At 40.4% G+C, this 27,519-nt stretch overlaps 1 protein-coding gene across 3 annotated transcripts in view; it reads left to right on the top strand.

Annotated features, from left to right (window-relative positions):
* The window catches only part of CERT1 (ceramide transporter 1), a 101,032-nt gene that overhangs the window by 70,889 nt on the left and 2,624 nt on the right, over nt 1-27,519 (top strand). For 2 of the 3 annotated variants that reach the window (XM_081089435.1, XM_081089434.1), the window contains 8 exons: nt 3,562-3,654; nt 4,160-4,237; nt 10,424-10,519; nt 13,385-13,517; nt 14,401-14,471; nt 19,337-19,465; nt 20,003-20,132; nt 22,288-22,424. In XM_081089435.1, the coding sequence (XP_080945561.1) occupies nt 3,562-3,654; nt 4,160-4,237; nt 10,424-10,519; nt 13,385-13,517; nt 14,401-14,471; nt 19,337-19,465; nt 20,003-20,132; nt 22,288-22,415 (858 nt within the window). In that variant the 3' untranslated portion in view covers nt 22,416-22,424. The remainder of the gene's footprint in view (nt 1-3,561; nt 3,655-4,159; nt 4,238-10,423; nt 10,520-13,384; nt 13,518-14,400; nt 14,472-19,336; nt 19,466-20,002; nt 20,133-22,287; nt 22,425-27,519) is intronic. The other variant, XM_081089433.1, reaches the window with a different exon arrangement.

Raw genomic sequence — 27,519 nt, 5'->3', positions numbered from 1 at the left:
AAATATTCTATTGCCCTTGAAATATCCAACTTTATCATGATCCTGTTAATATCAAGTATATATTTACTCTGAGTAAAACAGTCTCTTTGAACTTCTTTTTACCACCAAGTGCCATATAAATTCAAAAGGAAGATTACCAAGAATCTGTTTTCCTTCCATTGGTACCATTCAGTTTTTATTATTAACTCCTTTATTGCTTTCACTATCGTAACCTTCAATTGCTTCCTCACTTTTAACTTTGCTTAGTGTTTTGTCATCATTAAATTCACAGTAGTTATGCCCAGAGTCTCCTGTGGAAGTGGAACTAAGCATATCTTAAATCCTTTAACTCTAATTTCAAGATTAATTTGATCATTTGCCTTCAATTCTGCAACAATGCAGTTGCCAAGTATTAACACTAGATGGTATTTAAGGGTGAATTTTAGTTACTTTTCCCAGGACTTGAAGCATCTTACAAATAAACGATATGTATATCAGTTGTACACTACAGATTTACCTGCATAAAAAAAGTTGACATGTTCATTCCTGCCATTGCTAACGCAGTCATGGCTATTATGCCCATTTATTAGTCTATCTACCCGAAGGTAAATCACCTGTAATAGTGGCTGCTTTTCATGTTCATTTTTCATTATTTTTTTATAACTCATGATAAAAAGTTCATGTAACATTAGTTTATAAAGCTTATTGCTTATTTTTTTGATAAGCAATATCAAAGATGCTACACAGCACTCAATAAGAGTGGGAACTTTTAGTTCTTAAATGACTTCTAATTTTGGATGCCAAACGTATTACCCAAAGCAGCATCATTGTGTTTGTTTTTTTAGGGTTTTTCGCCTACACTGTTTTTAGTGTGTATGTTCTGTTTTTATTTAATATGTGTTATCATAGAAAGAGTAGTGAACTGAGGTCATGACAACTTTGTTTTGCCACTGGCAAACTATAAAGCTATAAACTTATCACTTAAATTTTCTGGGCCTTGGTTTCCTGATCTGTGAAACAAGGGCTTAGACAAGATGACTCAAATCATACCTCTGGCTCTAAAATCCTACTCTAAATATCAACACATTAGTTGAGTTGGAGTTAAAGAGAATCTATGAAAGCTTCTGTAAGCTTTAGAGAAAAGAAATATTCATGGGACTATCAACTCCTTTCATTTCAAACTATTTTTGGTACTCTGGTAGTCCTCTACAAAACAAGCATTAAACAGACCCATGACTTTACTTGCCTAATAACTAGGTATGTCATTATGACAGATGATTACAGTATGTTAATGCTATAGAGGAGTAAGCATCAGTAATCCATGAAATCAGTTCCAAAGGTTCAGATCATTTCCCTCATTGTATGCATTAGCTATTACACAGGGCTCTCAACAACACAACCACTACATAGGTAGTCTTCAGTGACACAGTTTTGAGTTTACATTTGTTTTACATTATTTGCCAACATAAGGAAAGCTATACAAAAAAGTGGTGAGTGAGAAATGAGATCTTTGCTGTTGTGTTCAGATCGTATTGAATAGAAATAACCAGTTGTCTTCTACATAGTTAGAAAATGAGCACACACACAGAACAGCAAAGTTTCTGGTACATTACATTTAATAGATATTTATAGAATGAGAAGAAACTAGGGAAGCTGAGGAGGGAGAAAGAGATTAAGTGGCAGCTTAACAGGAATAAAATGATTAGATGAAGACAAGATGAATACCTTTATGGAAAGGAGCAAAGACAGACATGACGTGTTTTGGAATGTGACTGAAGCAAACACTGATATTGATTCAAATGATACAGCCCTGCAGGAGCCTTATGAGGTGGAATGATTGGAATAATTTGGGCAGAGTTTGAATAAGAAAATCAGCAATATTAAATTAAGATTGATTTATGGTAAATGATATCATGTTGGCATTGGAGAGTCCGACTAGGAACAAAATGAAAAAAAAAAGATCCCTGGGCTAAGTTAGTAACTGTCAGGTCCAAAAGAAGAGATTGAATTGGGACACATAAAGTAAATGTTAGAGTAGTTTCGTGATTCAAATATTTCTAAGTGTTGGTGGCAAAACAGCATCAGGTGTTAGATTGGTATAGTCCAAGCATGTCAAACTCAAAGGCTAACACAGGCCAAATAAACAAGGTTTAAGTTTATGTGGGCCACAAAAAAACAAAAGCTTCGATTTTCATAGAAACATAGGATTATTTCAATAGAGACATGCTGAATACAAAGGGCCCTCCTCTCTGGTTCCAGGTGCATCACCCGAGAACCGCAGCTGCCAAGAACTTGCCAAGTCACCACAGTTCGGCAGCTCCTGCATTGAGCATCTGCCCCCTGGTGGTCAGTGTGCATCATAGCTATCGGTTGGAGTGTCTGCCCCCTGGTGGTCATTACGCATCATAGCTACCAGAAGGTTGGCCAGTTGCTTAGGCTTTTTAGCATTTTATATATGTAGATTATGTATTACAGGATATTGTAAAAATTAAGTTACGAAATTTTTATTAAAATGTTTCTTACATTCGGTTATATTGGCTGGGTCGCAAAAATATTCGTTGTGGGCTACATGTGACCTGTGGGCTGCGAGTTTGGCATGCTTGGTGTAGTCAGACCGGACCTCAGTTCAACAACCTTGGTTCTTGAGTTCTGCCTAAGAAAGAATTCAGAGCTGAGACTCAAACACAAGTAAAAGTTTATTTAGAAAGTCACAGGGCTAGAAGAAGTGAGTCAGAAGAAATGGGCTTAGGAAACAAGTTACAGAGGCAAAAGAATAAATACCCTTGCAGCTTATGAAAAAGAAAGGCAAGGAAGGCAGACCTGGGGGTGGGGAAAAGCATAGGTGTGCTCCATGGAGAGAGCAGCACTGGGTTATCAGTCTTGAGGGTATTTGTCTGGAGGTTTCAGGGAGGATCCCAGTAGAATATTCATCAGCTTTACAGATGTGTCCTTTCAGGGTTGTGGTCTCCAGGGATTGGTCAGCACCAGGGTAGGGGGTCATTAGTCAGTGCAGCTCGTCCTGATGTCAGCTATAACATGGCTTGTCTGGTTTTGCTGCTTTTCTGGGCCTGGAGCTGAACACAACTGAGGCTTAGATATCCCTAGTTTAACCTAAGCTGTCTCCGTGGTCAACAGACCCGAGGCTTTGTTCCTAAGATTATTTGATGTGGGTCAGAACCTCATTGTCCTGGGGCTTAATCCTTAAGGGAGAAATCATGCAAGGGCTTGTATGGGAGTCTTATGAGGCTATTCTCCTGTCCCTTTGTTCTCTGTCCCTCTTAGAGGGTCTAACCCACATGACTAGTGATATGCTCCAGGGAGGAAAGGTTACCCTGGGGATGGAGGTCTTTGGTTTCCCAGTTTTGACCATAGCTAGGTACCTGGGGCTTTCTGCTCTGGTGACCTTCTGTAGTTGGCCTGTCCTCTTGTTCTGCTCATGTCTGTCTAACTGCCAACTACATAAGTTCTGAAGTGTTCAGTAGTTAAATGTTGATAGTTTCAGGTTATAGGTTATATTAACCATTCTTTAGCTGCAAAATACACTTAAAAGCCTTTGCCTCTTAACATTATATGTTTTCTTAGTCACAGAGCGAAAAGGTCAGGTTACATTGGCCCACATCTATGCCATCTGGAGATGCCTTTTCTTCTGTGGGGACTCATAGATTTGTCCAAAAGGTAAGCCTAATGTCAGAGTTTACTCCAAGTGTATGCTGTATTGTTCTTCACTGTTGATGAAACTATCTTGTATAAGTTTTCCTTCCTTTTCTTGAACTTAATGAGATTTTTTTGGTATTGTATGTTTTATTCCATATGCATCCTCCAAAACAGAAATCTTATGATTATATTCTTTCTTTTTCATTTAAGAGGAAAGGAGTGGGGGGAGAGGGGGTAACAGGGAATGACTAGTCCAAAATAGCCAAAAGCATAGCCAGTTACATTAAGTTTATTTTTTCTTTGGGTTTAAGTGGTATTATTTTACATTGTTGAAAGCGCTGCATTCATTTTAGAAAGATTTTGGAGCATAACACATAATAGGTGCATGGACTCAGCACTTGCTGCTGAGCTTGTTTCCTATAGTGCTTTGTTCTCTCTCTTTATCTTGTGTTTGGAAGTTGGTACTGAATGCTCTGTTGTGCCTTTGTTCTGATTACTTGGTTTTTTCTTTGTCTGTCTCTGGTAGCCCTATAGTCGCTCTTCCTCCATGTCTTCCATTGATCTAGTCAGTGCCTCTGACGATGTTCACAGATTCAGCTCCCAGGTACTGTATGAATGTATAGAGTGGACTTGAGTCTTTCTGTGCTATATTTCAGCCTGCTTTCCCAGTTCCGAGAAATCTTTTGGTTAGGCCACTTGTTTTCGTTCTGAATTTTAAATAGTTATAAGCATTAAAAAGGCCTTCCTTTCTACTAAGTAGTTCCTCTATCAAGCATGCATGTGCCCTTTGTATCTTTTACTGTGAATAGCTTGAAATTTTGCCATATAGGAGGTATTCCTGAAAGATTGTAAATTGAATTGAAACAATTGAAGGTACATAGTTTTTAAGTATTATGTAATATCTGATTTATTCAGGCAGGATTCAGCAACTTTGATGGACATGGTTATAGCATAAAAGCAGGATTCAGCAGCCTCACTTCTAATCTAATTTAACATATAATTATATTCAACAGGGAAATAACTTTTTAAATAATATTTGTTGAACAGCTTGTACTTTCCTTATGCACATTACCGTTTGATACTATAAATTAATACTTCGGTTCTATACTAAATTTATGGAAATTGGTTTTAATTGATTATTTGGTATCATCAGTAAGGGTTTAGAAATTTAAGACAGGAAGCCAGATGCTTGCAATCTCTGCTCTCATAATAAAGTCATTAAAACAATATATTTTAGTATCAGCATTAGTTGGGGGAAAATTTTTTTTTATCTTTGCAATTCAACTTTGTATCTCTCTGGTGATTGAATTTTATTGGATTAAATTATTTTATTTTTAAGAACTTGAATTCCCAAAGTGACCCAAGTTTAAATTGTGGTTAGCTGCACTTCTGTGCTCTAGCTAGGACTCAGGTCTACCTAGGGCCTGGCATGTAGTCAGTGCTCAGTAAGTGAGCTTTTAATAATATAATAACTTAATTTCTTCGAGTTAATCAGTATTATCTATATCATTTTTTCTCTTATCAGAGTATTTCAATAAAAGTTTTTAAAATGCATAATAATGCATGATTCTTACTAGTTTACACAAATGAATAAAGTTTACATTAGTTTTTTAGCTATGCAGTGAAGAACAATAAGTCTAAAATCAAATTGTGTTCTTCAGACTTTTGCAGTTTTTTTCTTCTTAAACATTTTTGAGAAAGAGATGTATCAATTTATCAGAAATCACCTGGAGCCAAAACTAACTAAAACCCATCAGTACTGGTCACCATTTTCCCTTAAAATATAGGAACAAACAGGCTATAGATGAAAGAAAATGTAAGTGAGAGCAAGAAAAGAATACAAGCCACTGATAAGTGCCTAAGAATTGGGGCTTCAGAACCCAGATCAGGACCCTGGCTGTAGAGAGATAGAACAGCTGAAAGCCTTCAAGTACAGGTGAATATGTCACTGAAAAGTAGGTGCCCAGCTTTTTACAAGATGTCTCCCAAGTCATAGGTTAACTCTTTACCTAATTTTTTGTGTATCTCCTGTTTGTAAGTTGAGAAGTCTTTCTGAAGGGTTTTTTTCCCTAATATGTGATTAATTAGCTTTGGCGTCTGTGTACAAGTCTCAGCTCATGACCGCTTTGTTCTTGTTGAAATTATGTTCATAATTCTGATTGGATAGTATAATTAAACATAGAATTATGAGATGCCCTGAAAAATAACTTCAAGTAAAATAAGTGAAACTACTAGGAAATTAACATAAAATCATGAATCTATCTTCTGAGCAGAAAATGGGAATGAAGTAGCTCTAAATCAAAGTGTACAGAAAGTAGAAAGGACTTGGATTTATAAATGGATCTTTTGGTCACATTTATTTGCATTACACAGTTTCCAACTAAAGATGTCATTTCAAAATGAAAGAGAGAAAAAAAATCATCTTTTGAAAAAATAACATCAAAGGGTGGGCAGTACAGCTGCAGGTTAATCTATAGTGAACATCACTGCAAAACAATTCTGTGTAAAGCTTTTCTACTTTATGTTCATAGTAACACATTGTTGTGGTAATTATTTTACTCCCTTTTTTACTGTACAGTAATACATGCTAATTGTAGCAGAACTAGAAAGTAAATAAAAGTAAAATACTATACCACTTGATATTCTCGTGCATATAAAAAATCAGGCCCTAGCCGATTTGGCTCAGTGGATAGAGCGTTGGTCCCGGGTTCAGTTCCGGTCAAGACACATGCCTGGGTTGTGGGCTCGATCCCCAGTGGGGGACTTGCAGGAGGCAGCCGATCCATGATTCTCTCTCATTGCAGATGTTTCTATCCCTCTCTCCCTCTTCCTTCCTCTCTGAAATCAATAAAAATATATAAAAAAATAAAAAGAAATAATCAGGCTCATATGATAAATAAACATACCTTAATTGTCTTTTCCTACCAGAGTAGTTAAATCTATATATACTATTTTGTAACCAGCTTTATTTTTTAAACATATAATTAGGTCCATCTTCCCTTCAGTAATAAATAAAGGTCTGTATCTACTTACCTATTTATGGATTGCATACTGGGTTTGCCTTCTCACCTGATATTGAATATTTAGTTTATTTTAGGTTTATCGCTATTATAAATAGTGCTACATGGGCATTCTTGTATATATAACATCTTTATATATACATTTTTGTACACTTATTAAATTACTAGAGGCCCATGCACGAATTTGTGCACGGGTGGGGTCTGGCTGGCCTGGCCCCAATCAGGGCAAATCGGAACTGAGCCTGTCGGGAGGAGGAGATGGTGGGAGGTTGGCCTGCTGGCCGACCTGGATCAGGGCCTCTGATCAGGGCTGGGCCGGCTGGGGGAAGGGGCCATGGGCAATTGGCCAGCGGGCCCTGCCCCCGATTAGGGTTGGGGGCCGATTGGAGGTGGGCTGGCCATGGGGAGGGGCAGTGGGCTGGCTGGCCCCTCCCCCGAATGGGGTGGGTGAGGGGTGCCGATGGGAAGGGGGGGCAGCGGCCGGGTGGGAGGGGCCATAGGTGGTTGGCCAGCCGACCCTGCCCCTGATGGGGGAGGGGGAGGGCCGATCTGGAGTGAGACCTGACGGGAGGGGCTGCAGGAGATTGGCTGGCCAGCCCTGCCCCCTGTTGGGGTGAGGGGTGCGATCAGGGGCAAGCCAGCCATCAGAGGGGCTGCGGGCTTATCATGGTAGGGCTGGCTGATGGGGGCACGCCTGGCGGGGGGGCAGGGGGTGGGGACGTTTGGCCGGCAGGCCCAGCTCTTGATCAGGGTGGGAGAGTCCAATCAGGGGCAGGCCAGCCAACTTCACGGCCCCACCCCCTGATCTGGCCGGTTCATTGGCCACAGTGGGTGTCATAGTGACCGGTTGTTAGGTCGTTATGGCCGTCACGGTAGCTGCCTTTTTTATATATATAGATTTCCTTAGAATATATTCTTAGAATTGTTAGGATAAAGGCCATGCACACTTAGGAATTTTAAATTAGATTACCAAACTGCTCATTAAAAAAGTTGAACCAACTGTGCTGGGGTCCAACCCCAGCAGGTCCAGGGGTCCCCAAAGGTGTGGACGGAGTCGGCGAAGAAGGAAGGACACGGAGGCAGAGTTCAGTTGATCATCATAGCCACGTTTTCTAGGTTCTCCAGCCAAGTTCTGTAGCCATGTTCCCTCGCTAGGTTCTCCAGCCAGGTTCCAGGTTCTCCAGGTTCCCTAGCCAGGTTCGGTCACCAGATTCTGTAGCCAGGTTCTTCAGCCAAGTTCAGTCACCAGGTTCTAGTAAGGTTCTCTTGCCAATTTCTGTAGTCAGGTTCAGTCCAGGATCTTTTGCCATGTTCTCTCCAGCGAAGTTCTTCTGTCTCTAGGTCCCGTGTAGGTTCTGTCTTTTTTGGTTCTGTCTTCTTACATCTGTATTTATACCAGTTGATTCCAATCCTATCAATCTCTATTCCAAAGGTTAGGGCGTTTCTTATCTCCATTCCAGGGAGTAAAGATTATGTAGATGAAGCATGGTTGTTCATAGTTAAAGTGATTAATTACCCGCCTGGCACTTAGTTAAGAGGTTTTATTCCCTCCCTAACTTCAGGGGAAAATCCCTACCTGGGGAAACAACCTTTCTCAGAGACCTTGGTTAAAACACATAGTGCCAAGAAGGTGAGCAAACATTTTAAGAACAGTATGCCATATATGCCAGGTCCTTTGAAACAGCAAGCATGGACCGGCTCCCGGCACAACTGTATTCCCAGGTCAGTTTTCTTTTACTATACTGACACTGAATATTATAATTCAGTTAATTTTTGCCAGTCTTATACACTAAAAGTGATATTTTTGCTTCTCGCATTTTTGCCATTTTTCTGTGACTTTTTTGACTGACTTTGCATTGCTTTAACTTATGTTACCTTCTGTCAATTTATATTTGTGGAATCTGATTTCTTTTGGACCAAAATAGATCACTTTTCAAACTTTTGAAATTGCTAATTCAGGAATAACCTCCCAAACAAAAACGCAGTTACCTGCATACTTTCCAACAAAAGAGCTAAATGGCGGTAAATATTTTTTTAAGCAGAACTCTGTTTTTACTAGAATAAAACCCTTCACATTCTTCTTTCACAAGTAATCCATTATAAGTAGGACTTAGTTGGGGGAAACATTTCTTTTTGCCTTGAATCTTAAATAAAGGTGTTCTTAACTCCCAGTGTCCGACCTAAAAAGTACATATCAAATCTAAAGATTTTTAAGATCTTAGGATCTAATAAAGGTAAACATTTTTCCATATCAGGATGTAAAACAGACAGTGAATGCAGTGCTACTGTGACTTTTTTATTTATGGATACTAACTGGAACTTTCTTTGTTCTCTTTTGGAAATGAGATACAGTTTGAATGTATTTGTAGCTTGGGAGTCCCACGTTAGTCATCCTTACCTTCTAAAGCATATTTCAAAATTACAGAGGCACACAGGTTTTTCCAGGCAGCTCCTGAAGTTATGTTTTATAATATTAGTCACATTTTAAATTTTCTCTCAGGTCTGCAACCCAATATCATTCACACTGTTTTCAGCAATGAGTAAAGAAATAAAATGTTATGTTAGTGTTTATTTAATACAAAAATAGATTATAGAATCTCAGCATGTATTTTTATCAAAAACTTTTTTGTGATCACTGCCAATTAAGGAGATACTTACAGCATCCTGCTTTCAGTAACCAAAGATGCATTCTGAGATCTAGAAAGCTTGATGTCGCAGAAGTACAGCCACAATACCATATTGATCACATCCTTTTGTGTATAAAACTTACATCCCCAGGGTTAGTAATTTTAAGTTTCTGCCCCCAAATCATTAATTTTGTATTTGTTCATTTCAAAATATTTGTAACCTGGCTGGCATGGCTTTGTGGCTGAGTGTCAACCTATGAACCAGATGGTCACGGCTCACAATCCCCAATGTGGGGTGTGCAGGAGACAGCTAATCAATAATTCTCTATCATCATTGATGTTTTTCTCTCTCCCCCTCCCTTCCTCTCTGAAATCCATAAAAAATATTTTTTAAAAATATGTGTAAACCTGGTTCTTGTTTTTTATCCCTAATGAACACCATAGACTTTATGTAAAATATGTAGTTAAACTTAGGGATACATTTTTAATCCAAGTACAGTGTACATATTTTTCTATTCTCCCTGCCTTCTCTAATGTATTTACTACATAAAACAAAATAATGAGTAAAAATTTAGAACATAGAGTTTAGATAAAGTGTCTGAGTAGATGATAAAGGAGCCAGTTCCTTCAGCAACAATCTTTTTATCATTTCAGTGAAATATCCAAAGTTTTATTACCTTTTGTAGGGAAATCTTGGTGTATTTAGTATCTCAATTGTAGTCTTAAATATGGAAACACTGGACTAGATGGTCTCTTCATGCTCCTTTTATCCTTAGAGTTTAATGAATTTATGCTTTAAGACTTCATCTCTGTAAGGAAGCGCATTATGGTAAAGGAAAGACCCCCCCCCCCCCCCGAAAATGCTTATTTTGGTCACTTGATGCACCTTAGGCCCAGTGTACAGCATGTTATTTGATTAAAGCATCTTTCCATATTTCTCCCTCCTGTCATTAACCTAGATATTATATCTAGAATGTAGACTAAACTCTTCATACCTACTAACCTTTGTGCATTTGGTTGCTTAGCTCTCTTAAGAGCATCATTTCAGAACTGAAGTAAAGTGAGTATCATTGTTTCTTAGAGATTATGTCATAGCTATTAATTGGAGGTGGATTCTTATAGCTTTGCTTTTTTCTTTTCAAGGTTGAAGAGATGGTGCAGAACCACATGACGTATTCATTACAGGATGTAGGTGGAGATGCCAATTGGCAGTTGGTTGTAGAAGAAGGAGAAATGAAGGTAATTCTCAGTGAAAAGTTATAGGTTGCTAATTGCACCTCTATTCTAGTCATATTGTCGTCATTGATACGAATAAGGATAACAAACATTAAAAATTACTTTTAAACACATTACTACATATGATCAAAGAAGCACCAGATATTGATAAATAAAATGTCTTTTTGCTTTCCTGGTTTAGCTTTTATATAATTTCTTAATGATCAAATCTATGCACAAACCATTCTGTTTTGCCTAAGCCATGGAGAAATAAAATTTTGTGGTTTAAATATGAACAGGCTACAATTAACTGATGGCTCTCTATTTGGATATTTCTCTCTTTTAAAAAATATTTTTTAATTTATTGATTTTTTAGAAAGAGAGAGAATAAGGGGGGTGGGGGGTGGTAGAGAAACATCAATGTGTTGTTCCACTTATTGGTTGATTCTTGTATGTGCACTGCCCAGGAATCGAACCAGGGATCTGGGACCCCTTGGTACACGGGACAACGCTCAGCCAACTGAGCCACACTGGCCAGGGCCATCTATATTTTTCAGATTCCACGTATAAGTGAAATCATATGGTATTTGTCTTTTTCTGTCTGACTGATTTCACTGTTGAAAGCTAATTTGTTGTTCAGTTTTATATAGACTATGTTGACCAGAATTATTCTAGCAAATGGGATGCAATATTAAGTGTTGGAATTTCCTCTCCTCCTGAATAGGGAACAAATCCTCCTATATAATAAAGAGGTAATATGCAAATTGACCATCACACCCTCCCACAAGATGGCCGCCCCCATGTGGGCACAAGATGGCCGGCAGGGGAGGGCAATTGTGGGTGATCAGGCCAGCAGGAGAGGGCAGTTGGGAGGGACCAGGCCTGCAGGGGAGGGCAGTTAGGGGCAACTAGGCTGGCAGGGGACAGCAGTTGGGGGAGATCAGGCCAACGGGAGGGCAGTTGCGGGGGACCAAGCCAAAAGGGGAGAGCAGTTGGGGGCAACCGGACTGGCAGGGGAGGGCAGTTGGGGTGACCGGGCCAACAGGGGAGAGCAGTTGGGGGCAACTGGGCCGGCAGGGGAGCAGTTAGGCGTCAGTCAGGCTGGCAGGGGAGTGGTTAGGGGGTGATCAGGCGGGCAGGCAGAAGTGGTTAGAGGCAATCAGGCAGGTAGGTAGGCGAGCAGTTGGGAGCCAGCAGTCCTGGATTGTGGGAGGGATGTCCGACTGCCCGTTTACCTGCAGTCGGACATTCCCTGAGGGGTCCCAGATTGGAGAGGGTGCAGGTTGGGCTGAGGGACCCCCCCCCCCCCAACCCCCAGTGCATGAGTTTCGTGTACCGGGCCTCTAGTAAGAAATAAGGTAGTAGAGACAGGCAAATGAGATACTGAAATGCTATAATTCTGATGATCTGATTGGATTACAACATGGAGACCAACTGTCACAATGTCTTGTTAATATGTTACCTCTAAACATGTTTCTGAGATACCTGTATAATCAGAGGCCTTTCCCACAAGAGCAAGCCTTAAAAGCAGACCAGGATGCATGCTCTCTGCAGAAGGGGTTGAGCCACATCTGCCTAGTTCTCCCTCTGTACTCACTATGCAGATAAGTCACTGTTTCTCCCTTAGGGAAGTTCCAGGAAGCGAAGGGACTAAGTAGAAAATAAGTGCTCCTACAACCCACAACATTAGAAAGAGAAATTAGGGCTGGATTATAATATAACCCACTAAAGAGAATAGTCTACCCTTTGTAGCATTAGGTAAGCCACTATGCAAAGTAGCATTTTCAGAAGAGTAAGCTGATAGGGAAGCAGCAAGAGACCAAGAAAACCACTTGAGAAAGTCGGGTACAAGATGTTGAAAGTCTACCTAAAAGAGTAACCATAGTAGAAAAGTCAAGTTGTTTTTTATAGAAGATTGGTAATAATCTTAATAGCGTACGTGAAGTATGAGAGAAAGAACCAAAAGTCTACAGAGTTCCATTTCAGATGACTCGGAAAATAGCAGACCCAATAGCAAATAAGTAAGTGTATAGGGAATGGAGTTTGGGGAGAGAGATTGTAAAAGAGAAAGTTCATGTGAAATACCTAGTAGTATCTGGCTCCATGGGCACTCCATAAATTGAAAGTTGATTCTTCCTTTGGTAACATTGTTTAATCACTTGTCAAAAGAACTTATTACAGGCCCTGGCCAGGTGGCTCAGTTGGTTGGGGCGCATATGGGAAGCAACCGATCCATGTCTCTTCTCTCTTTCTCTCTCTCTCCCTCCCTCTCATCATGTCCTCAGGTGAGGATTTAAAAAAGAACTTACTACAGCGTTCTCTAAAGTAGCAAGCCCACAATAATTTTGAAATAACTAGTTTTAATCAGCACTCCAGTACACGACCTTATTATTTAAAGCAAGAGAACATAGATCTTTATTACATTTTAGTTTTCAATCATTGATTCAGCAGATAGTTGCTTTACTGGGTTTCAGATACTATGCTAGATGTTGGGGATATATTAGTGAACACAGCCGCCTTAAATCAGTATCCTTAAAGAGATTATGTTTTAACCAGGTTTATTTGTCCTTTTTTGCCATGTTGAACAGTCTTTGAGAATGTTTAGTAAATAATACCTGATTTAAATTGATACATTTATTTTTTAATAACTCACAGTAATTAGTCATTCATCATTATGCATATTTTTTCATAGTTGAAATTTGCCTTGGATTTGTAGTTTTAAATATTTTAATGTGTTAATAATTTAAAATTTTCAACTTAATTTTAACAGAATGTTTATGTTCCATAAAGAGATTTTCATAAATCCTAAAAAGCCGTTAAATTTGCAAACATGCTTTCAAATGTTTACTTTAGGATTTTTAAACAGATTTTTAATTATGTCCTGTATAGGTATATAGAAGAGAAGTAGAAGAAAATGGGATTGTTCTGGATCCTTTAAAAGCTACCCATGCAGTTAAAGGAGTTACAGGACACGAGGTCTGCAATTACTTCTGGAATGTTGACGTTCGCAATGATTGGGAAAGTAAGCTGCTATTATTAATGTATATTAATATAATTATTATTTAGAATTTAATATCAAACCCAATCTGATTTTCTTCATATGATCTTTAGTTTGCAAAGTCAATGTAGAAAATATCTGGAGAATCATATAGGGGACTGATAATACTTTATATTTAAATAAAGTTTTTCACACTATAAAATGCTTTGCAGTATTTTTTAGCATTTGATTTAATACCTCAACAATTTTGCATAGACAAGTAATAAAGTAAAATTCAGATAGGTCAAGTGACTTGTCAAAGGCCACAGACCTAGTAGGTGTAAAAGCCAGGACTAAAACTAAGGTTTCTGTTTTATCTACTTTTCTCCTAGATTGTTTTGTTTCCCTGGTAAATCCTACATGAATCCTGCTGTGGTTTGTTTAGCTACTTTGGCAGGGGGTGTTTCCCTTAGACACCAGATTGCATAAATAGATACTTTTGAACATCATAAGACGTATATCAATGACAGTTTGACAATCTTCCCAGTAAATACAGTTACCTAAACCTAGATAGAGCAGTTTATTCAGCTTCAGTAAATTAGGGATTATAGGGAGGGGTCATAGTGTTGGGGAATAATTTGTGCCTGAGTAATGCAGTGTTGATATAGAATCGCCTTCTTGCTGTGGAAGCTAAATGTTGGATAAAGGAAAATGAGATTTCCTGGTGATCAGCTCCCACAGCCACCACCTATAGCCCTAATACTAGGTATTAACTACCTTCCATTTGAACTTAGCCCAAGTGGGGCAGAGTCCTGTCCATTCTACTATAATGTTCATTTGTAATTGACTCTCAGTATAAGTGAATTAATCACCTTCTAGGGAAAAGCAATATGTCTTTTTGGCTACTAATATTTTCCCTTCATTTCAGCAACTATAGAAAACTTTCATGTGGTGGAAACATTAGCTGATAATGCAATCATCATTTATCAAACGCACAAGGTAAATGTTTTTTCATCCCTAAAGGATTTCACTATAATTCAAACTGAGACATACAAATTTTCTAAAATAAAATTTGACAGGAAATTAAATGCCAGAAAAGATCTAAAGGCTTTATTAATAATTCAGGAATGCAAATATTTTTCTAGCATCTAGTCTATGGGAGATTGATAGTTATCGAATATGAAAGTGAATCATAGTTTCCTATGACATCAATATAATAAGGGAAGTGGAAAAGTATGTTATTTGCCTGTGTTAAGACTCATAGGTATGAAAATGATCTTAAGTAGATTATCTAAAAACAATGAAAAGTTGCTGAGCATAACTACTGAGAAGTTGGTCATACACCAGAGCACACAGAAGCATTGTCATTTAAATTGGTTCCCTTTTACTTCATTTCTTCCTTTGCTGATCTACATTTAAAGTTTTAGAATAATATTCATCTTACTTTATTCTACTCTCTTCCCCTTCTGAAAATTCCCAAATAGTATTTCAAATAAAGAATAATAAATTAAACTTGGAAGAGATCCACAAAAAGTAATATTATGTTATATATGAAATATAATGATTCAATAAGTACTTCATTTTTTTTTTCAAGTGACTTTTATTTTTTTAATGTATCTTTATTGATTTCAGAGAGTAAGAGAGAGGGAAAGAGAGATAAAAACATCAATGATGAGAGAGAATCATTGATTGGCTGCCTCCTGCACATCCCCTACTGGGGATCAAGCCCACAACCCAGGCATGTGCCCTTGACCGGAATCAATCCTAGGATTGATCCTTCAGTCCGCAGGCTGATGCTCTATCCACTGAGCTAAACCAGCTAAGGTTCAAGTGACTTTTTAATTGAGCTGAATATGTGAAAATATTTGCGATTTGCTCTGTATTTCTTAAGCTCAGTCTTTCACCTGAGGCATTTTATATCTAACTAGAGGCCCAGTGCACAAAATTCATGCACTGGGGGCAGGGTTCCTCAGCTCTGCCTGCTCCCTCTCGCAGTCCGGGACCCCTCGGGGGATGTAGCAGTGTGCCAAACAACAGGCGGCCAGGGAGGAGCCCAAATTGGGGCCAGGCGCTGCTCACACTCATCTCGGTCTGCCTCGCCAGCTGCCACGGAGTTGGGGAGAGGCTCCCATTGTGGCAGCTGCGCTCCCCAGCCGTGAGCCCAGCTTCTGGCTGGGTGGTGCTCCCCCTGTGGGAGCACACTGACCACTAGGGAGCAGCTCCTATGTTAAGCGTCTGCCCCCTGGTGGTCAGTGTGCATCATAGCAACCGTTGTTCCACTGTAACAGTCACTTAGGCTTTTATTATATAGGCTAGAGGCCCAGTGCGTGAATTCATGCACCAATGGGGTCCTTCCACCTGGCCTGCGGGATTGGGCCAAAACTGGCTCTCCAACATCCCCCAAGAGGGTCCTGGATTGCGAGAGGGCTCAGGCCAGCCAAGGGACCCCACCGGTGCATGTTCGGAGCTGACAAGGGACATGGGAGGTTGTCCAGCCAGGGAGGAACCATTGGAGGGCTCCAGGGCATGTCTGACCTGTCTTGCTCATTCACAATCAGCCAGACCCCAGCAGGAAGCTAACCTACCGGTTGGAGCATCTGTCACCTGGTGGTCAGTGCACGTCATAGCAAGCGGTTCAGTGGCCTTAGCATGTCATTAGCATATTAGGCTTTTATTATATAGGACTAGAGGCCTGGTACACAAAAATTTGTGCTCTCGGGGTGGGGGGGTCCCTCAGCCCGGCCTGTGCCCTCTCGCAGTCTGGGACCCCTCGGGAGATAACGCCCTGCTGGCTTAGGCCTGCTCCTGGGTGGCAAAGGGCAGGCCTAATCCCTAGGTGCAGCCCCTGGTCAGGCTCAGCAGGGACGATTGGGGAGTTGGGGCGCCGCCACCTGTTATGCACAGAGCAGGGTGGATTGGGAGGTTGCAATGTCACCCTCAGTCACGCTCAGGGTAGGGCCGATTGGGGGTTTGGGGCACCGCCCCCTATCACACTCAAGGCAGGGTTGATGGGGAGGTTGCGGCGCCACCCCCTGTCACGCACAGAGCAGAGCCAATCAGGGTTGGGGCGCTACCCCCTGTCACGCACAGAGCAGGGCCCATCAGGGGTTTGGGGAGCTCCCCCCCTTCACGCACAGAGCAGGGCCCATCAGGGGGTTGGGGAGCTCCCTCCTGTCACTCACAGAGCAGGGCCCATCAGGGGGTTGAGGAGCTCCCCCCTGTCACTCACAGAGTAGGGCCTATAGGGGAGTTGGGGCACCGCTCCCTGTCACACACAGAGCAGGGCCGATCAGGGGGTTGGGGCGCCACCACTGTCACACTCAGGGCAGGGCCGATGGGGAGGTTATGGCTCTACCCCATCACACACAGAGCAGGGCCCGTGGGGGGGGGGGGGAGGGGCGGGAGTTGGGGCGCTGCCCTCTATCACCCACAGAGCAGGGCCGATCAGGGGGTTGGGGTGCCGCCACTCTCACACTCAGGGCAGGGCCGATGGGGAGGTTATGGCTCTACCCCGTCACACACAGAGCAGGGCTTGTGGGGTGGGGGGGTTGGGGCACCGCACCCTGTCACACACAGAGCCGCAGGGTGATCAGGAGGTTGGGGAGCTCCCCCCTATCAGGCACAGAGCAGAGCCGATCAGGGGGTTGGGGCGCCTTCCCCTGTCACAAACAGAGCAGGGCCGATAGGGAGGTTGTGGCCCCGCCCCTGTCACACATAGAGCCGCAGGGCGATCAGGGGGTTTGGGCGCTGCCCCCTGTCACGCTGATCCCGGTGCTGGGAGGCCTCTCAGCACCGCTGATCCCAGTGCCGGGAGGCATATTACCCTTTTACTATATAGAATAGAGGCCTGGTACATGGGTGGGGGCCAGCTGGTTTGCCCTGAAGGGTGTCCTGGATCAGGGTGGGCGTCTCCACTGGGGTGCCTGGCCAGCCTGGATGAGGGGATGATGGCTGTTTGCAGCTGGTCACACACCCTTCAGGGTGGGGGTCCTCACTGGGGTGCCTGACCAGTCTGGGTGAGGGGCTGAGGGCTGTTTTCAGGCTGGGACTGAAGCTCCCAACTGCTCCTTTTTTTCTTTTTTCTTTTTTATTCTGGGCCAGCTTTAGCTCTGAGGCTTGGCTCCAGCTCTGAGGCCTCAGCTGCTAAAAACAGGTATCTGGTTTGTTTAGGTTCTATAATCGAAACTCTGTATCAACTCCAACTCTGACATCCCAGCTCTCTGAAAGCTGGTTTCTGGGGTTTTGTTTAGCTTCTGTATTTGTTACAATGTTTTCTCAACTGCAAGGCAGGCGGGGAACGTTGCAGTCCTCCGTCACTGAAGCAAGCAAGCCTCATGTTCAGTTTAAGCTGCCTGGCTGCCGGCCGCCATCTTGGCTGGCAGTTAATTTGCATATTGCCCTGATTAGCCAATGGGAAGGGTAGCAGTCGTACGCCAATTACCATGTTTCTCTTTTATTAGATAAGGATGACTATAAGCTAGGCTTCATTTTACATGGTAGCTGCTCAAGAAATGTGTAAAAATGAAGATTCTATTTCAACATACAGATTTGTGCAGGGTTTAAGTGTAATCTGAAATTTAGTAGATGTTAAAATATCAATTAATTGCTCTATAATTTAGAATAAAGATAAATAGCCAATAATTTAGAATCAGAAGAATCTTATTATTTGATGATAGTTGATCCAGGAAAACAATCTGCTGCCAGTATTTCACTTGGTAAATAATAGACAGAAGGGAGGATTATATAGGTTGTATTAGGTTTATTTCTTGAAAAATAAATCTAAAAATTATTAAAATAATGGATCATACATAACAAAATTTAAGTTACAATTATAATTATTTGAATTAAAAAATCCTGGCATATTTCTTTTTCAACAAAATCCAATAACACTATGACATCTTTTTCTTTAGATTTGGCTTCTTTTATAATATGGTCTTAAAGAGGACTACTCATCTTCTAATATTTAAGTCATCTCATTCTTTAAATTTCTCTCATCATCCTCCTTTTGGATTTGCATTTATTAGTTCTAACATGATTAAATTTTCATTTATTACTAGTTTCACATACATTTCTCCAACACTACTTTTGTTGACTGCATGAAATTTTGTATCTTTAAAATATAAACCATTTCACTTTGCAAATGATATGTGTTGTGTTGACACTAAGTTGTTGGCTACTTTTTATAGTCAACAATCAGAAAAGACAAGGCATATTTTCTCTCATTTAAGAGTACAAAAGCCCCAGTTTTCTGAGACCTAGGTACCGTGTCATTCCAACAGTATATGTTTCTCCTGTATACCATAAAACTCAAAGATTCTGTCTACCTGATTTGGAATTCTTAAAGTGTGATTATGATGTCAAAAGAGTAGTCGTCTTTCCCTAAAATCTTTGCTTAAAGTCTCTGAACAATTTAAGCTGAGGTTTAATACTATAGTTAAAAGCAGGATATTGCCAGGGCTTGAGGAAGGGGGTGTAATGCTGTGTCATTTCTTAATAGGTACAGAGTTTCTATTTGGGATGATAACAGTTCTTTGAAAATGTGGTAATGCTTACATAACATTCTGAATGTATTAATGGCAATGAATTGTATACTTAAAAATGGTTTAAATAGCAAATTACTATAATTTAAAAAAAATAAAAATAGCAGAACACTATTCCTTTGCTATAGTTCTGCAAAGCCATTACTCACTGTCCATAATTAATCCTTTGGTGGGTATTCTCAGATGCTTTTCATTTAAAATTGGACAGATTTTTACCTTCAACTAAGATACTTATTGATTTTACATTTGTTTCTCTGTTAGTTCCATATTACAAATGAATAAAGAATTGTTCAAATTTTCAAATGATTTTTACTTTTTCCACAGAGAGTGTGGCCTGCTTCTCAGCGAGATGTATTATATCTTTCTGCCATTCGAAAGATACCAGCCTTGACTGAAAATGACCCTGAAACTTGGATAGTTTGTAATTTTTCTGTGGATCATGATAGTGCTCCTGTAAGTCCATTGTATAAATGCGTACAGTTGTATAATATAAAGCTAACTATACATGCAGTACAAAAATGATAAAACACATGCCAGACACACAGATACTAGAGTTGATAATTCTTAGATTTTGTGCTATTTTGGCTTCTTAGAATAATCTAGCCTGTGTATTATCTGAAGAACAGTAGTCATGGCTGTGAACATTTCAGCAGGTCTCTTTTCCTTTGTTTCTGAGATGAGGTGAGACAGCACTGATGGGTAGTATATGCAGAATACTTCTCACAGTTGCCTCTTAAGTCATGATCAACTACTGGCAAAACCTCTGGTTGCTGCCTCGATTTAGCTCCATTTACTACATAAAAGAAGGAGAGATCATTTCTGATATCTTATCAGTTTGGCATGTGTTGTTTGATCCTTGTAAGATTTTGTTGAATATTTTGATGAGTTGAGGTTTCAGCTTACTTAGTTAGTATTATTAGACTAGTAGAGATTACAAAATACTGGGTATCTGCTATACTGCTGTTTAATTTTTATTTTTTGTCTTGGCAGCTGAACAATCGATGTGTTCGTGCCAAAATAAATATCGCTATGATTTGTCAAACCTTGGTTAGCCCACCAGAAGGAAACCAGAAGATTAGCAGGGACAACATTTTATGCAAGATTACATATGTAGCTAATGGTATGTATTTCGTTGTTTGTTTTTGCTATTTGGTAATGTGGATATTCTTAGTGTGATCTACATGATAACTAACCCTTTGGACAAATACCATTACAAATGCCTTTTGAGTTTTTATCCTTTAGATTAGTAATTTTTAATTTGGAAAGATGTATACCAAACTTTCAGGAAATATACATACCTGCCTTCCACCCCAGAACTACTACTATATTAGAATTTTTGAAGCTTGGACTAGATAGGTAAATTTTAAAACTTTAGGCCAACTGACGTGGTTCAGTAGTTGAGTATCAACCTATGAACCAGGAGATCATGGTTCCATTCCTGGACAGGGCACATGGCCTGGGTACAGGCTCGATCTCCAGTGGGGGCCATGCAAGAGGCAGCTGATGTTTCTATCTCTCCCTCTCCCTTCCTCACTGAAATCAGTAAAAATATATATTTTTTAAAACTTTATATTAAGACCACTATCACATATCCTTGGTTTTAAGAACCATTTTATTAAGTATTTACCTAAAAGAATGTACATGGAATTAGAAATGTAAACAACAGTGGGAAAGGAAATTAGCAGTTCTTTTTTTTTTTCTTTTTCTTTTTTTTAGCAGTTCTTTTTCTTATTGTCAGGCTTGCTCATTTTTTTCATCACTGATTGGTCCCTAATCCTTATTAGTTGCTACTTACGTGTTTGTTTTATATTGACCTGCTGCTGGACAGTCCTGTTGCTTTGGTTCCTTATTACTAAACCCATTTCCTACTTATAGTAGTTACTGAAATCCAAATCCTCATACCTTCTTTATACAGGACCATAACTGCTAGTATTCTTTAAAGAGATAGTTATGCCTGAGTAAGTTATTATCCCATACTAGAGGCCTGGTGCACAAAATTTGTGCACTCCGGGGGAGAGGAGGGTCCCTAAGCCCAAATTGTGAGAGGGCGCAGGCCTGGCCGAAGGACCCCACTGGTGCACGATCGGGGCCGGGGAGGGATGCAGGAGGTTGGCCAGTGGGGGAGGTACCGCGGTAGGACTCCAGGCATGTTTGGCCTGTCTCGCTCAGTCCCGATCAGCCAGACCCCAGCAGCAAGCTAACCCACCAGTCAGAACATCTGTCCCCTGGTGGTCAGTGCACGTCATAGCGACTGGTCAACTGTCTACCCCCTGGTGGTCAGTGCACGAGCAGTTGAGTGGCCTTAGCATATCATTAGCATATTACACTTTGATTGGTTGAATGGAAGAATATACAACCAGACACTTAGCATATTAGGCTTTTATTATATAGGATAATAAAAGGCTAATATGCAAATCGACGGAACAGCGGAACGACCGGTTGCTATGACGCGCACTGACCACCGGGGGCAGACGCTCAAAGCAGGAGCTGCCCCCCTGGTGGTCAGTGCGCTCCCACAGGGGGAGCGCTGCTCAGCCAGAAGCTGGGCTGACGGCTGGCAAGCGCAGCGGTAGTGGTGGGAACCTCCACAGCAGGCAGACATCCCCTGAGGGCTCCCAGACTGCGAGAGGGTTCAGGCTGGGCTGAGGGACCCCTCTCCCATTGAGTGCACGAATTTTTGTGCATTGGGCCCTCTAGTGTATGTATATATATACATATATAGTGTATATGTATATATATATATATGTATATATATACATATATAGTGTATATATATATATATATATATATATATATATATATATATAATAGCCTAATATGCATAGTGACCCCTCAGGAGTTCAACTGACCGGGAGTCCCATCGCCAGCTATGACATGTGCTGACCACCAGGGGGGCGGCACAGAATGAAGGAAGGGCCCCAGCTGGCAGCCAGCAGCCACTAGGGACCCTACCCGTGCATGAATTTCGTGCACTGGGCCTCTAGTTTGACTATAGTAGAGTTTAATGAAAAGATCTGCCTCAACCTAAAGTGTAGCTATACTAATATTTAAATATGTCTTAGGGAAGTAAGAACAATTTAGAAAGGTAATAAATGCTTTCTTATTTGCTCTCTGTTCTTGTTTGGTAGTTAATATGAAGGATTAATGGTCAAGACTTTTAAGAGATGCCAATTGTTCCAACATCATAAATTTTTTAAAGCATAGGAACAAAATGAGTGCTTCATGTGTATTTGGAGAATTGTATCTTAACATTTTAATTTTTCTTTAACTCGTAGTGAACCCTGGAGGATGGGCACCAGCCTCAGTGTTAAGGGCAGTGGCAAAACGAGAGTATCCAAAGTTTCTAAAACGTTTTACTTCTTACGTCCAGGAGAAAACAGCAGGAAAACCTATTTTGTTCTAGTGTTAACAGGTACTGGAAGATAGATGTTATCCTTTTAAATTTTGACTAACATGACTCTGTAGACCAGGAATGGGGAACATTTTTTCTGCCAAGGCCCATTTGGATATCAAAACATCATTTGCAGGCCATACAAAATTATCAGCGTAAAAATTAGCCTGCTATATTTGGTCAAACATTTAATTTATTCACCCCTAATGCCTTGGCAGGACCAGAGCAAATGATTTTGTGGGACTTATACGGCCCACAGGCCAGACATTCCCCACCCCTGCTGCAGATACTAAAATTTAGTTAACTGTTGAAAGTTGTTTCTGTGTTTTATGATGTTCCCAGGTAAAGAGTTGTTGTTTTTATAGCCTTAAAACTTACATTTTTATCTTTCTGTTTATGTTAAATAATACCTGCTTATTTAAAGAAATTTCAATATTATGGAACTGCAGAATTTCAGAAGTACAAATTCCCTATATCTTTCCCTTTGCAGAAATTACTATTAGGTTTGTGATATATTCTTCCAGATTTTTACATATATGTACTTACATATATGTATTTTTAATTGTTTAAAAAATACGTTTATATTATTTTGCAGCTTGTTTTTCTACTTAATAATAAATTTTAACTATTATTCCATATGAAGATATGAGACATATACAACCATCTCATTGTTTTAAAATGTTATATAAATGTTGCAGAATTTATTAACTAGTCTCAATGGTAACATCTATTTTGGTTTCATATTTACTGTCAAATAATGCTGCATTGAACATCTTTGTGCAAGGAACCAGAATCTTTAATTATCTGTAAATAAGTGATGTGTTAACATGGTTCAAAAGTCAAAAGTATAAAGAGATACAGTAAAATTTATCCCCTATTCACTTAGTTTTGTCCTCCACACACAGAAAAGTGTATTAACTGATATTACTAGTTTCTTGTGTATTTTTCCACAGGCTTTTTTAATGCCTGAATAAGCAAATACAATTATAATCTTCCCACAGATACTCTTTTCTTATTGAAGAAAATGTAACATACTATAAACACTGTTCTGCATCTTGTTTTTGCACTTTATTATTTTGAAGGTTTTTACATTTCAATGGGGAGCCTCTTTTTTTAAGGCTATATAGTCTCATTGTTTGAATGTACTCTTGCCATGTAGTTTTAATTGTATTTTTCATATTATGAATGAGTTTGAGCATCTTTTGGTCCATTGGAGAACATTTGTATAATTCTGTTTCTGTGAACTCTCAATGTGTGTTGGCATTTAAATGTTTTTCTTTAAAATTTATTTTTAATCCTCACCCAAGGGTATGTTTTTTTTGTTGTTGTTTTTTTGTTTTGTTTTTTAATATATTTTTTATTGATTTTTTACAGAGAGGAAGGGAGAGAGATAGAGAGTTAGAAACATCAATGAGAGAGAAACATCGATCAGCTGCCTTCTGCACATCTCCCACTGGGGATGTGCCCGCGACCCAGGTACATGCCCTTGACCGGAATCGAACCTGGGACCTTTCAGTCCGCAGGCCGACGCTCTATCCACCAAGCCAAACCGGTTTCGGCTGTTTTTTTATTTTTATTGTTTATTTTAGAGAGGGAGGAAGGGAGAGGGAGAGCGACAGAGAGAAACATCAATCAGTTGCCTCTGATATGCATGCACCCTAGCCAGAAATTGAGACCACAACCTTCTGGTGCATTGAACGATGCTCCAACCACACTGCCCAGGGCAGCATTTAAATTTTTAATAGAACCTTGGCTGGCATGGCTCAGTGGTTGAGTGTTGATCTATGAACTAAGAGATCTTGGTTTGATTCCCAGTCAGGGCACATGCCCAGATTGCAGGCTCGATCCCCAGTGTGGGGAGTGTAGGATACAGCCAATTAATGATTCTCTCTCATCATTGATGTTTCTTTTTTTTGTTTTTTTTTAATTAAATCTTTATTGTTCAGATTATTACAGTTCTTCCTCTTTTTTACCCCATAGCTCCCCTCCAACCGGTTCTCACCCCACCCCATGCCTCTCCCCCTGTCCTCATCCATAGGTGTACGATTTTTGTCCAGTCTCTTTCCGCACCCCCCACACTCCTTTCCCACCCGAAAATAGTCAGTCCACTCCCTTTCTATGCCCCTGATTCTATTATATTCCCCAGTTTATTCTGTTCATCAGATTATTTATTCACTTGATTTTTAGATTCACATGTTAATAGATGTGTATTTGTTGTTTATAATTTGTGTCTTTACTTTTTTCTTCTTCTTCCTCCTCCTCTTAAAGGATACCTTTCAGCATTTCATATAATCCTGGTTTGGTGGTGATGAACTCCTTTAGCTTTTCCTTATCTGTGAAGCTCTTTATCTGACCTTCAATTCTGAATGATAGCTTTGCTGGATAATCTTGGTTGTAGGTTCTTGGTATTCATCACTTTGAATATTTCTTGCCACTCCCTTCTGGCCTGCATAGTTTCTGTTGAGAAATCAGCTGACAGTCGTATGGGTACTCCCTTATAGGTAACTGACTGTTTTTCTCTTACTGCTTTTAAGATTCTCTTTGTCTTTTGCTCTTGGCATTTTAACTATGATGTGTCTTGGTGTGGTCCTCTTTGGATTCCTTTTGTTTGGGGTTCTCTGTGCTTCCTGGACTTGTAAGTCTATTTCTTTCACCAGGTAGGGGAAGTTTTCTGTCATTATTTCTTCAAATAGGTTTTCAATATCTTGCTCTCTCTCTTCTTCTGGCACCCCCATAATTTGGATGTTGGTATGTTTGAAGTTGTCCCAGAGGCTCCTTACACTATCTTCATATTTTTGGATTCTTTTTTCTTTTTGTTTTTCTGGTTGGGTGATTTTTGCTTCTTCGTATTTCAAATTGTTGACTTGATTCTTGTGATCTTCTAGTCTGCTGTTGGAACTCTGTATAATATTCTTTATTTTAGTCAGTGTATGCTTAATTTCTAATTGGTCCTTTTTCATAACCTCGAGGGTCTCACTAGATTTCTTGAAGGTCTCACTAAATTTATCAGCAGTCTCACTAGACTTATTGAGGGTCTTACTAAATTTATCAGCAGCTTCTAGGAAGTTCTTGAAAAACCTTAAAAGTGTGGTTTTGAACTCTATATCCAGTAGTTTGCTTTCCTCCATTTCTGTCATTTGTGACCTGTTTCTTTGTCTCCACATTTTTTATGCTTCCCTGTGTTGTTAGAGTGTCTTTCTGTGCTAGGTGTCCTATAGGGCCCAATAGTTCAGCCTCCCTAATTACCTGATGTGGACACTCTTGGTGCATCCCTTTGTGACCGTTGTTCACAGTCTTGTAGTTAAGCCTTGATTGTTGTAGGTAACACTGGGAGGAATTGACCTCCAGGCCAACTGGCTGTGAGAATCAGCTGTGTCTGCAGTGGGAGAACTTATGTGCTGGAGACACCCTTTTGGGGCAAGACTTGCTTCAGTGGGGCTTTGGTGCTCACTGAGTCTGCCCCCTGAGTGTGTCCCTTATGAATCTGAGGAGTTGTAATCTGGATGGTCCCACTCTGACCACTGGGTACACTGGCTCTTATATCTCTAAGGAGGTGCTAATTTAGCCTCTGCTTGAGGCTACCCAGCAGGAGCCCAGCTGTGAAGCAATGCAAGCTGCTGTGGGGCCTTGGGTCTTCTTTTGGAAGTTCTGGGTTTCTCTGGCTCAGCTGCAGTTTGTTAGTTAATTTTCAGATTGCAAAGGGCCAGGCCTTTCATATGCAAAAGCCTCTGTGCACAGCTTGCGTGGGGCGGGGTCTCTGGGGATCAACAGGGTGGAGCAAGCAGCTATGGCTGCTCCTCAGTCCTACCCTAAGAGGCCCTACTTGTCAGTGTCCCAGCAATCGCTGCCAGTACCTCTGAGAGAAAGCCGCCCTCAAGTTCCGACTGATGCCAGATAGTCCAGTTTCTCCTGTATGAGTCTGGGTCCCCAGAGACATGCCCAGAACTGGAGTTCAGAGCAGTCAGGAGCTTGAGACTCCCTCCCAATTGAAAAAGACAACTGTGTACTCAGTTTCTAGCCCTTTCCAGGTGCGCCGCATCCTCAGCTGCCAGCCCTTTCTGTGTGTGCCTCGGTACCTTTGCACTTCACTTCCACACCGCACCTCCTCTGAGTCTCAGTGTGCTTTTCTCTTTCCTTCTAGTTGTAGAATTTCCACTCAGTCAGCCTTCCTGTGGTTCTGGATGATATCCATTTTGTCTTTTATTTGTATTTTTTAAGTTGCTGTGTGAGGCAGCAATTTCCGGTGTTTACCTATGCCGCCATCTTGGTTTCTCCATCATTGATGTTTCTATCTCTTTCCCTACCTCTTTGAAATCAATTGAAAAAAATTTGTAATAGATATTACCAAAGTATAAGTTACAGGCAGTGAGTATACATGAACATCTTCTCATTCTTTTCTGTACTGAATGTTAAATCATTAGCTGAGAAATTTATATTCTTGAGTAGATAAAAATAATATAGCCAATCATATGACTGATGTCTTTAATTAAATCTGGTTTCTGAAGCTGTCTATAGTATATCTTTTTGTTTTGTTTTATTTTGTTAATCCTCACCCTCAGATATTTTTCCATTGATTTTTAGGGAGAGTGTAAGCAGGAGGGAAAGACAGAGAGAAACATGGATGTGAGAAAAACACATCGATTAGTTGCCTCCTGCATGAGCCCTGACAAGGGCCCAGGCCAGGGAGGAGCCTGTAACCAAGGTACATGCCCTTGCCGGAATCGAACTCGGGACTCTTTGGTCTGCAGCCCAACGCTCTATCCACTAAGCCAGCTAGGGCTATAGTATGTCTTTTTTTAAAAGACCTGAAAAGCTAAATCTATTATCAGATGCTAACACAAGGGTTATTATTGCACTGATGTCCTAGATATTTAGATTTTCCCAGGAAAAAGGTGACCTGAAAATGTTAAACAGATTCTGGCTTTACTGATCTGAATGCTTAGTGTTTTGGAATACAGCCTGACCTTTGAGGAATTCTCTTTCTTCAGGCATAAGTGCATTGCATAAATGTGCTGACTGTTTTTAGACTATTTTGTACTTAGGATTATTATGACTAGATCTGGACACATAATTTCTGCACCATATTTGTCAAACCAGAAACCTGATGCCACACAAT

The sequence above is a fragment of the Myotis nattereri genome (genome assembly GCF_964212035.1).
Source record: "Myotis nattereri genome assembly, chromosome: 4".
Classification (NCBI taxonomy): Eukaryota; Metazoa; Chordata; class Mammalia; order Chiroptera; family Vespertilionidae; genus Myotis; species Myotis nattereri.
Note: the sequence above shows the minus strand (reverse complement) of the source record. Positions and strands in the feature narration are given on the sequence as shown.